The sequence below is a fragment of the Rhinopithecus bieti genome, unplaced genomic scaffold, assembly GCF_001698545.2.
Source record: "Rhinopithecus bieti isolate Rb0 unplaced genomic scaffold, ASM169854v2 scaffold_51732, whole genome shotgun sequence".
Taxonomy (NCBI): domain Eukaryota; kingdom Metazoa; phylum Chordata; class Mammalia; order Primates; family Cercopithecidae; genus Rhinopithecus; species Rhinopithecus bieti.
The window spans coordinates 1,149,812-1,164,365 of record NW_016821090.1 but is presented as its reverse complement, the minus strand read 5'-3'; the positions used below and the strand labels follow the sequence as shown (position 1 = coordinate 1,164,365).

Below are 14,554 nucleotides of genomic sequence, written 5' to 3'. Positions count from 1 at the left end.
TGCTACTAGTTAGACACTGCTATAGTGAGAGATAATTCTTAAGCTAGACAATAGCTTTTATTTAACACATCGATACATCTACATTCAATTTTGACATCCTGATATTAACCATGTCCATCAGAGACATTTTGAAAAGCTCCATTTGGAAATACCAAAGCTTATTTTTCATCTTTATTTTCCCCCTTACTCTTCAGTTTTAAGAGCAAATATGCTAGAACAGAAATCATAGTGACGTACTAAGGGCTGCTATTACCACTCATCACACGCCAAAATAAGTTTTCTGCATGTTTTATCTGTGCAATATGAAGTTATATTTTATAAAATGCTTCACAGTTTACAGAGTATATTTATATATTCTCTATCAATTGACTTCCAACAAGTACATCCATTAATAAAGTAGGTATTATCAGTCTCTTAAGAATGCTGAAACAAAAGGTAGAGGTGACTTTTGGACCCCGGAGTCCTTTTTTTTTTTTTTGAAGATGTAGTGTCACTCTTGATGCCCAGGCTGGAGTGCACAATCTTGGCTCACTGCCACCTCTGTCCCCCCTACTCCCCCTCCCAGTTTCAAGCGATTCTCCTGCCTCAGCCTCCCAAGTAGCTGGAATTACAGGCGCCCGCCATCACGCCCAATTAATTTCTATATTTTTAGTAGAGACAGGGTTTCACCATGTTGGCCGTGCTGGTCTCAAACTCCAGACCTCAGGTGATCCACCCGCCTTGGCCTCCCGAAGCGCTGGGATTACAGGCATGAGCCACTGTGCCCAGCCTTGGAGTTCAGCTTTTAAGGTCTCCAATGACCAAATCTCTTCCTGTCTCCTTATAGTTTACAAATTGGCTTCACATATATACTACTAAGAAACTCAGTAGATTTCATGTCTAAAGAGGCTAAGGGGACTTTGATCAAATTTTTCTATCTACTTGAAATGGTCTATAAGCCCTGCTCCTTCTAGACAAAGCTATAAGGTTCTGTGTCATCTCAATTTATCCCCTGAAGCTGCAGTGTCCCCACAGACTTTATTTCCATAAATTCCAGGCTTTCCTCTGAATGCTCTGTGTTTCTTGGCACTCTTCTCCAATTGTGTAGATCAGGAACCTATTTGGCTTAGGCATGACCATGAAGTGTTGAGTCCAAGGCCAGCCTCACCCAAGTATGAATCCCTTCTCTGGCTCTCTTGCCCTCCTTGCCTCAGCATACATGGCTGATTTATATTCACCTGCTTGTCTCTAACACAATCTCTCTTCCACTTTCTATTGAAGTTCTCTCTTTTTGAATTGGGAGAGCCCAATTCATCCTGTGTCTCCTGTAGCCAGCCCTGGAGGGCTTGAGGGCTTCTTTCACACCCTGTCACCTGTGGAGGCTTCTCTTCCACTGTGAACCTTTTCCATGTCACTTTGATGCTAACCTAGGGTCAGGTGAGGCATAGTGGCCTCCCCATAGGCCACACCAAGGACAGTGTGTGTGAGGTGGTACTGTCTGCAAAGACAGGGGACACAAAGCAGCTATGAGAAGCACTGATAATGTAGAGACCTTGGACAAAGGTGCCGCCAACTAGAATGAACTTGCACGAGGCGCTCTTTGAGTGATACGAAGACCTTATATAAAACCCACTTCATGGGACTGTTGTGCTATCAAGTCATGCAACAAAGGCAAAGTCCCTAAAACTGCCTTCAGAGAGTTCGTGTTTTTATCTCTTTATTGCGCTCCCTCTTCCTGTTTCTGCATGGCCCATGGCCAACATTTCACACAACAGTTTTACCAGCAGCTAAACCAAAATCATGACTGCTGTGAGACTGGCTCTCTGATGACAGGCTTCTAGGGACTCATGAAAGTAAGCCAGAGGCCTTCCGGTTGTTTTAGCATGAGAGGCAGAGAGAGAGATAAAAGTAGGTCCTCACCTGCTTACAAGAAGAATGCAAGATAAAAAGTCCCATGTGCTGGTGTTTAGGCAGGGCTCTCCCACAGGAATGCAGGGTGCTAACAGTGTGAAGAGCGAACAAGGACCCCACAAAACAAGTCAATGCATGACATGGTGTTTCTGGCAATAAAGTCCTCAAACTAAACTGTTCCAGCCACCATAGGGCAATTGTCCTGAGAATCCTTGTCAATGTCACAAATCTGTTTCCTGACCCACTGCAGATCTTCTCCCATGCTGTATCAACAAATAAATAAGAAGCCTTATCAGTATCAATGAGATCTCCCCACACTCCAACACAGGGTCAGTGTCCCCTTAGGAATAGTATCAGGCAGCTCCCCAGAATAAAGTGTTAGTCCTTAGATCATATCCCAAGACCCAGATCTATTCCAGGGTCAAAGAGTAAGCCCAGTTTTGATTCCTCTTACGGAGACTTGGGCGTCACAGGGGAGTCACTTCTCCTACATTCTCCCTTGGTGCTAATGCTAATGATGATTGGTGCCAAGAAAACTGAAGACCAGCATGAGAAAGAACCCTGAGTTGCCTCAAGGGGGCTGCACAAGAGGTTACTTGTGATCATCAATTTCAATCAAGTCCAGAGAATTAAACAAACACGTCCAAACTCTAATAGGATGGTTTTAAATGAGCAGAGAAAGAACACTAAAATTATAGAAAGTGTGCCAAGTGGACAAACCAAATGGAACAGATCAGAACCACAGGCTGCTAGTTCACCAGATCTGCCTAGAAAGGAAGTGAAGCCTGGAAGTAAATAAACCCAAAAGAAAAAAAGCTTTAGGGATGCTGTCAAGATGGCAGCAAAAGGCAACAAACAGCTAACAGCTAACATTTATGGAAAGCATTTCTCTCCCAGGCCTTCCTCGAAGGGCTTTGTACAGATTGTCTCATTCCACACACGTACCAGCACATGACAAAATACTAAGCCATCTCACTTTACAGATGAGGAAACAGAGACAAAGAGATGTGTCATTGATCCAAGGTCACACAGCACAGAAATAAATAGACCCAGCATGGAAGCTTAGGTGGCCTAACCCCAAAGCATATATTCTTGGTTACCAATTCCTATTGAATACAGAAAGGGTGAAATATTACAGTAATAAAGCTTTGAGCAGGAAAGACCTTCATGGAGTCACAAAGGAGTGATCAGCACTGTGGCTCTGGACAGAAGCAAATTTCCTGGATCTATTTCTAACAGACAAAATCAACTTCTTGGTGACTTTGTACATATCCCTTAACCTCAGTTTTCTCCATAAAAATAGGGCAGGAATACGTATCCATAAAGGGTTGTAAAGATTAAATGGGAAAACAAAATGGAAATAAAGATTTCCTTAGTGCCTGAAATACCTCAAACACTTGATGGAGACAACTGATACTAATATCACGATAATAATTACATAAGCTCTTGTTGCAAGGTATTACTCTTTGCATTTCTGAAATATTCGTATAGTTCTTGGGAAAATCTGTCCAAAAAAAAAAAAAAAAAACACACACACACACACACAACAGAAAACAAAACATGGTTGCTGTAGCCGTTATTAATCTTGTTTGTTGTGATAAAGTAAGGACTTGGGTGAAATAAATAATATTTCCTTCTTAGATGGGTTTCCTCAAGTTCTTTTAGCATCTCTTTAGAAAAGTGTGTCTTTAATGTGTGTCAGAATCACCTGGAGAATATATTGAATGCAGGCTGCTGGGAGGCTCCCCTAGGGTTTGATTGAGAAGGTCTGAGGTGGAACCCACAAAAATAAGTAAGTCAGTAAACCAAGTCCCAAAGTTTTCTGAGACAATGAGGGGACTGAGGGAGAGAGTTAGAAAAGGATTTAAGAGAATATTTAAAAGTTATTTTCAGCAGCATGCTCTTAACTAAAAACTCCATTCCCTCACCTTCCCTGAGCCTTAATTGGTCATCTAGAGAGAGGCAGCTATCCATGGTTTGTCCAGGCTGCGGAGGCCTCAGGCCTTTGGACAGGGCCAGTGCTGCCAGGCAGCTGAGATGGGCTTTCAGAAGATTGGAAATGACCAAGTTAAGAATGTGAGTATAACGGACCATCAGGGAAAAGGACAAAAAACTTAAAGCGATATTTCCAAGAGCCAAATAACAATGCATCCCAGGAAAAGGAGAAAAAGAATGTATTAATATAATGGGTCAGACTGTTAAAAAAAAAAAAAAAAAAAAGGAAAGAAAAAAGAAAGGCACACAGGGAACCAAGATAAATAATAATCTGGACAAATGAGAGGAATGGTATAAAACCCAGCTAATGAGGTGAAATGCTTCCAGAATAAAATTAGGCAATTGCACATACAGAGGCATAATAAAGGCCATAAATATAAAATGGCAAGGAATTGACTGGGTAATGGTATAGTAATTAAAGCCTGGAGGTTCATAATAGACCTCAAATTGAACATTAATCAACCAAAAAAGAAATGCTCCCTGTACAACAAAAGCAGGATGTGTAAATACACAGAGCAATCACAGCCACGTTTTGCTGAAAGGTCCTCCCTTTGAGCATCACATTGGGTAGCACAAAGAGGCCAAAGGATTAAATAATAGCAGAATGACTTGTGTTTGTGCCTGCACAACATTACTGAGGGAAGCCGAGCTCCGTTGACTATTCAAAGGCCAGGAGGTATCGGGGCAATCCTCCAGCTGACTCCCCCACCAAAGAAGCTAGGCTAAGAAGATCTCCCCTTTTATGCCAGGACATGTGTTCCTGGGCGCAAGGATGGGTACAGGTGTAGTGGGCACCTGTAGGCTTCACTCCAGGTTTATTTAAAGCAATAGTTCTCTAACTTGAACTTCTATTAGAATCCTCTAAAAGTTTATTAAAATGCAGATTGCTGGACTCCACCCCCAGAATTCTGATCAGACATTCTGGGGTGTACTCACGAATCTGCCTTTCTAACAAGTTCCCAAGTAACACAGATCTGCTATTTTGGGACCACACTGTGGGAACCACTGACTTAAAGGTCTGTCACATGTACACTCCCAATTTCCATCATTAGCAAACCTTTTGTTTTTAAAGACATGTAAAGCAATGAAAGTAGAAAAAGAAATAAATCTGATTGGTTTGGTTTGTTTTGTTTTTCCTGTGACTAATAAAAAAATCATTAATAAGAATCAAAATCCATAGAGAGAGAAGGCAGAATGGTGGTTGCCAGGGGCTGAGAAGAGAGAATGGGGAGCCACTGCTTAGCAGGTATGGGGTTGATTTTTGGGATGATGATGATGATGATGTCTTTGGATCTACATAGAGGGAGTGATTGCACAACACTGTGAATGTACTAAATGCCATTGAATAGTTTACTTTAAAACGGTTAATGTTATGGCATATGCATTTCATCTCAATTAACAAAAAAGAGTTAATACATATTAGATTATTACCATGTGCAAACTCTCAAGTGTTTAGCTCATTCGGTCCTCACAAGCCATTGATCTGGGATGATGATGTCGTCTTTGGATCTACACAGAGGTAGTGATTGCACAACACTGTGAATGTACTAAATGCCATTGAATAATTTACTTTAAAATGGTTAATTTTATGGCATGTGCATTTTATCTCAATTAACAAAAAAGAGTTAAGACATATTAGATGATTACCATGTGCCAACTCTCAAGTGTTTAGCTCATTTGGTCCTCACAAGCCATTGAAGCGGGACTGCATTTTACAGATGAAGAAGCCATGCATTAGAGCTTAAGTAAGTTGCATGCTGTTTAGGAGGAACACTGCTATGGTTTGAATGATGGTGCCCTTTCCAAAGTTCATGTTGAAAATCCCCAGTGCAACAGTAATAAGGGTGTGGCCTTTGGGAGGTGATTAAGTCATGAGGGCTTCTCTCTCATGACTGGGATTAGCACCCTTGTAAAAGAGCTTGTGATTGAAAGGAGGCTCTCACTTGCCCTCTCTCCCTTCTACCATGAAAGGACATCATGCTCCTCTCCTCCAGAGGATGTGGCACCAAGGCACCATCTTCGAAGTACAGAGCACAGCCCTTACCAGACAACAAGCCTGCTGATCCCTTAATCTTGAACTTCCCAGTCCCCAGACCCATAAGAAATAAATTTCTATTGTTTATAACTTACCCAGTCTATGGTATTTTGTTATAACAGCAAAAACAGACTAAGACACTATAGGTGTTGGCTCAGAAATGGCCCAGGACGACAGTCCTACAGGACATCCAAGGACAGGACATTGGGTGTGCCCTGTCATACAAAGGGGAGCAAAGTGTGGCATTCGTACAAAGTCCTGTGGTATCCTTGAGGTAGAACTCCTCTACTGCATACTCTTTAATGCAAACCATACACACTTCACTGCAATTTTTTTTAAAGTTCACATTTTAAATTATTTTGCAGACATATACAATCCCAGTACTTCTCAAACTTTAAAGTACTCACAGATCACCTGGAGATCTTGTTAAAATGTGGATTCTGACTCAGGAGGTGTGGGTTGGGACCTAAGGTCCCACATTTCTAAGCTCCCAGATGATGCTGATGCTGCAAGTTCAAAGTCCATAATTTGAAAATCAAGGCACTGCTTCCCCAAACTACCAGCTCAATTCTAGCCCTAGTCTTTCCCAACATCCTTACAATGTATTACCCTTTGACCAATTCCTTCATTCCATGAATATTTTTAAGCATTGATTATTGCTGAGCAACTTGCTAGATACTAAAAATACATGTATGAACAAAAGTCCATTTTGAGGGTCTTGCCATCTACTTGGAAGATACAAGGACATGGGATTGGTAGGATGAGCCAACTTTCACTTCCTTTTATGTGTCTCTATATTGTTTGCATTTTTCACAAATAAATATCACTTTGTGCAGTGAAGGTGCATATGAGATGCAATGGGCAGACGGGGGGGCTTCATGGAGAAGGTGAGCCTTGAGTTCAACCTTGAAGAAGAAACTGAGGTCAAACTCTCTCCTAAGGCATCTTTTTAACATTCCACACCAGAAGTGAGCTGTGGAATGCAAGAAAGACTAATTACAATGGGAAAATGGATGCTGAATAAAGGCAGAGAAGCCCCTATGCATCTAGGGCAGTATGAGCAATAAATCAAGATCACAGGGCAGAGTTTTGACTCTCTCAGCATTACATTACTGAATACAAATGCCTCGTATCTCCTTCACCAGAGTGCAAAGATACCAAGATGTTTGGCTTTTGTCTGTCAGTCACTGTTGGATGAAAAATTAAGCTTGACATTTCTCAATCCTGACTTCTTACTGAGAAATTGTCACCACTGTCTGAACAATTACTGCTGTCTTAAAGCACAGTTACCCTCCACATATATTGTCTGAAACATATTTGAATATAATTCGCTTTACAAAACAAACACATTCCAGGAAAGCTAGTGGTAAAATGAATTTCTCTAAGTCAGCTCCCACCTCACTTTCTCACTTAGTACATTGATTTAGAAATTCACTCTGGTTTGGGAGAACAGACTTGAGAAGATGGAAAGGTGAGGAGAAAGAACTATTTCTTATTAGCCTCTTCTGGACAAATAATAAATTGGCCATTTCAGGAACATATTATCAAACAGAAAATGCTAATTTTCTGATTATGCACATGACAAGTTAGCTACAATGAAAAAATTATTGACTGAAATCTAATTAAGAAATTAAGCCATAAGTTGTTTCACTTGAGGTTAAAAAAGCATGTGAAAAGGAAATCTTTTCTTCCTATTACATCTAGCTTTTTAAATGGAGTTCATCTCATTACATCTCATTCTGTGTATGAATCATAAATATTGCCTATTCCTGCTAGAGGAAGATCTCCCTCTGGTACAGCTCTCCTACGGGGCTAGGCCAAGATGCGGCTCCCTCCTAGTGAAACTACCTCCCCAACACCCCTCCCTGACACTGCCCCTCCCACACCTGTCTCAATTTTTCCTCTCCTTCAGACCCAATCCAAATGTCACTTTCTCCATAAACCCTTATGCAATAAAACCTTATGTACAGTTTTCCTAAACAAGCCTTTGAAGTGTGGGCTTTGTCCCAGGGAGATCTGCTTCTGAGTTTTTTCATTCGCATGGCCACATCGTCCCTGGGGGCACACCAGGCACATGCTTCACTGCAGAGAGTTTCCAAGTGAGTTTTCTCCCGAGTGAGATAATCTTTTATCTGTATCTTTCTTACAATAATTCCCATTTTATGCCCCCAAATTATGGTAAAGTATATGTGTCTTACCTTCCCCGATAGAGTTAACCCCTTGAGGTTGGGAACCACTTCCTCACTTGTAAATCTCTGACATTGCAGCAGAGTTGCACATACAGTAGGTGCTCAGTAATGAAGCAGTTACTCAACAAGTCCACAGACAGTACGAGACATGACTCTGGCCTCTGGTGAGGCTGGCAGTGCCCACAGAGGGTTCAGTCAGCTTCTCCATCCCTTACATGAATACCAACTTGCCTGGCTTTAGCATAAGTGATTCCATAACTTATTACATCTATATGTTCAAATGCATCTTAAGTGAGTCATCCCTGTCCTCCATATTCCCAATCAGAAGCAAGGGCTTACATGACGTACTGAGAACCTCTAACTTCCCTCTTCATCAGGAGGAGGCTCAGAACCCAAAGGCTACTCAGCACTCAGGGCACATATTCCCACAGAGAATCCACCCTGGGGAGAAAACTCACCTGGAGACTCTCTGCATTGAAGCACGTACCTGATGTGCCCCCAGGGATGATGTGGTCATGTGGATAAAAAATCTCAGAAGCAAATCTCCCTGGGCCAAAGCCCACACTTCAAAGGCTTGTTTAGGAAAACCGTACACTCAACCTTCTTTGTGTATTGTGAAAATAAACATTTACAGAACATTGGAATGTGTGAAAAATGTCCTTAGTTGTGTGTTTATGGAAAACACTTGGCAAGTATTTGCTATAAATGCTTCCTGTAAATGTTGTGAGTGAGAACCAGCAGGAAAATGTATGAGACGAGAGGGAGCCAACTCCCACAGCAAAAGAATGTCCCCTTCCCTTCCACACACCCCACACACTGCCTCCACTCTGCACCCTCCACCCCACCCCTGCACAAATGAGGCCCCAGGGATCCGGGAATGTGAGGGTGGGGAACAGAGAAGGGGCAATCTGTGAAGGGGCCTCAAGGCTCGGCATTCCATGTTGGAGTGCAGAAAAGGAAACTGACTCGTGTTTCCTAGGTGATGATGCCCCCTAATAGGATTTCCTTCCCCTTCATGCACATTGGTTAACAGTTCTGACTCCAAGTTCCCCCGTTCCAGCTGGAAACATGGCCTCAACACCCACCAGGTCTTCCCCACCTGAAGACTGGTCTGCCTCTCAGTTAACTCTTGGACGCTTTCAGGTGAAAAGTAAAAAGTGGAAAGCAAGAGACTCAAATATATTTCTTTAGAACAAGATGCATGGGACATTTCTCTTAATTCCTAAACAATGGGCAAAGACCTCTGATGATATGAACTGAGAAGGGAAGAGAGTGTTGCAGGCCACAGCAATGAACACTTGTGGTTCTGGCAGGAAGCAACCTTGACCGCCTCCAGATTGCCCTCTGGGATGAACCAGGTCCTCCCCTGCCACATGAGGTATGTAGTGGGTACTGCAGAGAGGTTGGCTGCTCTTGGTTCCCAAGCAGCCTCCGTGATAAACAGTCTCAGTGTTGAAATATCAGGGAGATCAATTATCTCACAGATGTTACATGCCAAAAGGCTACTTTTTTTCATTTCAGAATTCTTTCCTTTTTTAAGAAATAAAAGGACAGAAATCCAATGTGCTTAAGCCTGCCAAGGCGAAAAGGCCCAGCTGCCTGGCTGTATTTATATCTGCACAGGTGCCCAGGGGAACTCCAGCCTCACTCTCAGCCTCGTCTCCAGGTGCCCTACCTCTGCCCAGAGGTCCTCACATCTGCACCTGACTGGAGCTAATGACAAACATCCTTACACAGCAACTTTCATGTTGATTTGCAAAATGATTTAAGTACATTTCTAAAAATAAACATTAGGTCAAAAGGTCTCAGCATTTTTGCCACTTAAAATATACCTATGTAACAAACCTGCATGTTCTGCACATGTATCCCAGAACTTAAAGTATAATTAAAAAATACATATATATAAGTATTGATAAACCATAATCTAAAAATGATGTCATTTCACACTTCCCAAAGCAATGGAGGAGTTCCCTTTAAAATCATTTCACCGGCTCATCTAGACTCACCATGCAAAAGAAAAATCCATAGTCTCCTCTGATGGAAGAAGAAAGGGGCTAGGGGTCCCAGACTCTCCCAATCAGCCCCATGCTGTGGCTCTTCCCAGCCATGGACCAGGACAGCCACTCCCTAATCATGAAAGAACCCAGGATTTCCTCTCCTCCAAGCAGCTGCACCCTTGCATGGCTGGGTATGTATGGTGGTAAGCGTAGGGGATTTTTTGGTGAGCTCTTTGGGGAAGAATTCCTACATCAAATATATATTTATGAATTCAGAGAATTAAGAACATTCTGAATTCAGAAAAGACTATCAGTTACTTCATTCTCCTTTGCCACCACATTCCACCAGCATCAGCTGCCCCAGGACCATGCGGGCCTCTCTCTTCCTGTCCAGATCCTCTTTTGTTTGTCCTTCAGCCGTTCTGACAGTAGGTTCCTTGAGGCTTTTGGTCCAGCTCTGTGTTCTCTGCAGGCTTCTGCCCTGAGAGTCAGTAAGACAGTGTTTCTCACCTCAGGCCATGACTTGGTACTATGGACTGGACACATGACTGACCCATTGAAAAGATCAAGACACATAAGTTAACCTCACCCATTCCACAGTCCCTCATACTGCTGAGAAGAGCAAATGGGATAATGCCTGAGAAGGCAAAAGCACCATCAACATCCAGCAGCTGGTGCCAGAGCAGGCAAACCAACTGTTGCATCACTTTCAAAAGGCTTGCAGGCCATAGACTGCTGGGAGCTTGAAATCAGCCATGGCAGGAGTATTGATACCACAGAAACCAGCAAATGCTGCAAAATACTAATCAGATATTTTTTAAAGAAAAACTTACGTATTAGCATACTATCAAATCCAATGTAAAGTACTAAAAAGTCACCACCAGAGCTGCCTGGGTCCAAAGGCCCCAATTCGCAATTTACTGCCTATTGTAACAATGGGCAAGTTACTTCACCTCTCTGAGCCTCAGTGTTCTCATCTGCAAAATGCGCACAATGATAGTGAGAATTCAATAAGGTAATGCATATAAAATGTTCATAACCATAGCCTGGAAACATTCATTACTCAATATAGTTTAGCTTTCTTTTTGTTCCTACCATATGCAGAGTAGAGCCCTAAGCTGCCAAGCTATCAGCAGAACTGACCCTTCTGTTGAAAACTAACTAAATGTTGGTCTTCTTAGTCATTTGCTTATAGAGAACTCATGTCTGTTCATGTAACATATGCACATCTTCATGGCTTTCATAACTGAAACTTGTTGTAAGGCTTTATCCTGTGTAGCTCAAACTCTGCCCAATTTGATGGTTCTACCAGGTCATGGAAAAAGAGATTCCTTCCAAGTTATGCTTCAGTTTTGATCTTCTGACACATATCACTTAAGGCCATAAAGGACTTCAGAGGGGGAAAAAAGAGGAACACAATCCTGTTCAAGGTTCAACACATCCTATCTTTCATCATTCATTTAATTTAGATGGTCCAGTGACAGAAAGTAAGGACATAGGGCAAAAAGAGATGGTTCCTGCTCAAAAATTTCATGTTTGAGAGAGATAATAATCAAATAATAAAACATATGATTATATAATTCCAAACTAAGTGCTATAAAGGGACTAACATGGAAATAAAACTAATGAAAGAGGAGCCTGAAGGGTGAGGTCCTGCAGGATTAATCCAGGGATAAGTGGGCAAGGGGGGAAGGCATGGAGAAAGCAGGAGCTGAGTCAGCAGCAAAAGCATGTGCAAGGGCCTTGTGGCATAGAAGCATCACCAGTCAAGTACTGAAAGATTGGCTAGGGTGACCTTCCTGATCTTGGCAAATGCAAGTTTGTACACAGGTGTGAATGACATTAACCAGAGTCTTAGAGTCGGAAAGTCTCCAGATATCAGGACCAGTGTTACAGAGCAGCATTTGATAAACCAACCAAAGAGAAGTTAGTTGTTAGGGTTGAAATTGTTTCAGTTGCTTTATAAAATAGAAGAAAAATATTGTCTATTATTTATGATGAATGCCAAATTTTGGAACCTTGGGTTTTACCAGTGCAGGCAAAAGTTGATAAAATTAAGGTCAATGTAAAATAAAATTACCTGACAATGTCAACCACTACTGGGTGCACCAGGTGTACAGCACAGTTCCTAAGGGGGAAGCTATTTTTAACTAATACAAAGGGACATTTGGGAACATTACCACCTAAATTTTATTATACCAATACAAACTGCCTTCTGATTTGGTAGGCAGGTTGCTAATACTGGCTGGGCTCTGGTCACATGAATCCTGTTCAAAAAGGGAAGTCAGCAGTGACTCACCCAAGCCCAAGCATCAGCATATCTGGGGCAAGGCCATTTTGGGGCATATAGTTTCTAATTTGGTTTTCATTCCAGGATGGACAAAGGCCAGAAGGGCAGCTGCATCCAGAGAGGTTAGAGCGTGTTCCAGATGGAGATCTACTCCTGTGGTTTCCATCCATGGGGTGAATCCTGCCAAAAGGTAGAACACCAGAACTCTCTGGGTGGAGTCCTGCCACTCACTCGATCCAGGCACTCATTTAACAAATGTGTGCTGAGTGTCTTCTGTGTGCCTGGCACTGCCCCGGGCACTGGGGTACTGCAGTAACATCATGGATACTCTGTGCTTTTATGAGGTTTGCTGGCTAGTAAGGGTGAACAGGAAATAAAGAAAACAGTGAATACAGAGCATGTAAGAAATGTTAAATTTTGAGAGAAATAAAGGAGGTAAGGTAGACAGGGAGCAAGAGGAGGAAATCAGTACTTTATATCTGGAGGTGACAGAAAGCTGCTCAGAGACTAAAGGAAGTGAGGCAATGAGCCATGTGGCTACCCAGAAACAGATTCCTAGGAGAGAAAGCAAAAAGTAAAAGGCCCAGAGGCCAGAGGTACCTGGTATGTTCAAGGCCAACAAGGGTGCTATGGACAGAATTGTGCCCTTCCAAAATTCACATGTTGAAGCCCTAACCCCCTGTATAGCATGTGACTATATCTGAAGGTAGGGCCTTTAAAGAGGCAATTAAAATCAAATGAGGCCATCAGGGTAGGGTCAGAATCTGGTATGACTGGTGTTCTTATAAGCAGCAGTGACAACAGGGTGTGAGTGCACAGAAGGATGGCCATGTGTAGAGGTAGCAAGAAGGCAGCCGTTTACAAGCCAGGAAGGGAGGCCTCAGAGACACCAACCCTGCCAGCAGCTAGATCATAGACTTCCAGCCTTCACAGCTGTGAGAAGATAAAGTTCTGTAGTTTAAGCCAACCAGTCTGTGATATTTTGTTATGGCAGCCCTAGCTGACTTATCCAAAGGGGGTCTCTGTGGGTGGAGTTGAGGGAGGAAGGAGTAGGATAGAAGGACATAAGGATGGAGAGCCAGAACACTGCAGAGCCTTGAGAGCTGTGGCAAAGGTGCTGAATGTTTACTCTGAGTTAGATGGGAGTCACTGGAGGTTGTAGGCAGATGAGTGACGTGATCTGACCAATACTGGAAGAAACACTATGGCATCTTAACGTTCTGGCTACTGTGCTGAAGACAGAAAAGATGAGCAAGGCTGGGAGCAGGCAATACCAATCACAGGCTGTTCCACCATTACAGGAGAGAGGTTTGATGTACTGGATTACTGTAATGGTGGTAGAAGTGGGGAAAGGAGGTAGGTTTCTGGAAAGCAGAGTCAATAGGATTTTGAGAGTAGAGTCAATAGGATTGAAAGTAGAGTAAACAGAATTTGCGGGAATTAGTTTGTTGGTAACTGGGTCTTAATGGAAAAAAGAATAACTTACTGAGTCAGAGACTTTAGTCACTGGGTTGGCCTACCAAGGCAACCCATATTCAGTGCCATGAAACATTTAAATAGCAAAGTCCTGAGTAGGTTTAGCCACACTGAACCCCTGTGGAAGGCAGAGCCATTGCTAGAAGGATATTTGTAGCAAAATATCAATTGAATGGGGAATTCAAGCAACGGAGAAAAACATACAAAATCAAGCATCTAAGCTTCCATTTTAGAAAGCTAGAAAAAAAGAACAAATTAAAAATCAAAGCAAGCTGAAGAAAAGTTTAAAAAAAATAATGGAGTGGAAATCAGTGAAATTGAAAACTGGAAAGCAATATAGAAAAATCAATAAAATCAAAAGCTAGTTTTTTAAAAGATCAATAAAACAACAAATCTCTAGCCAGGCTCAATGAGATGAAAAGAAAATGACACATTATTAGCATCAAAAATGAAAGAAGAGTCAACTTTATGGATCCCATAGATATAATAAAGGAATATTATGAACAACTCTATGCTCAAAAGTCTGATAACGTAGATGAAATGGACCAATTCCTTGAAACGCACAATCTACAAGAACCCACACAAGAAGAAATAGACAATCTGAATAGACTTATATCTATTAAAGGAATTCAATAAATAATTAATGACCTTCCAAAATGGAAAGTATCGGGCCTGGAAGGTT

The 14,554-nt window shown here is 42.1% G+C and overlaps 1 protein-coding gene across 1 annotated transcript in view; it reads right to left on the bottom strand.

Annotated features, from left to right (window-relative positions):
* Positions 1–14,554, bottom strand: part of ELMO1 (engulfment and cell motility 1) — a 588,614-nt gene that overhangs the window by 242,754 nt on the left and 331,306 nt on the right. Inside the window, 1 exon segment of the mRNA XM_017860159.1 lies at positions 6,314–6,322. Coding sequence (XP_017715648.1) covers positions 6,314–6,322 — 9 coding nt within the window.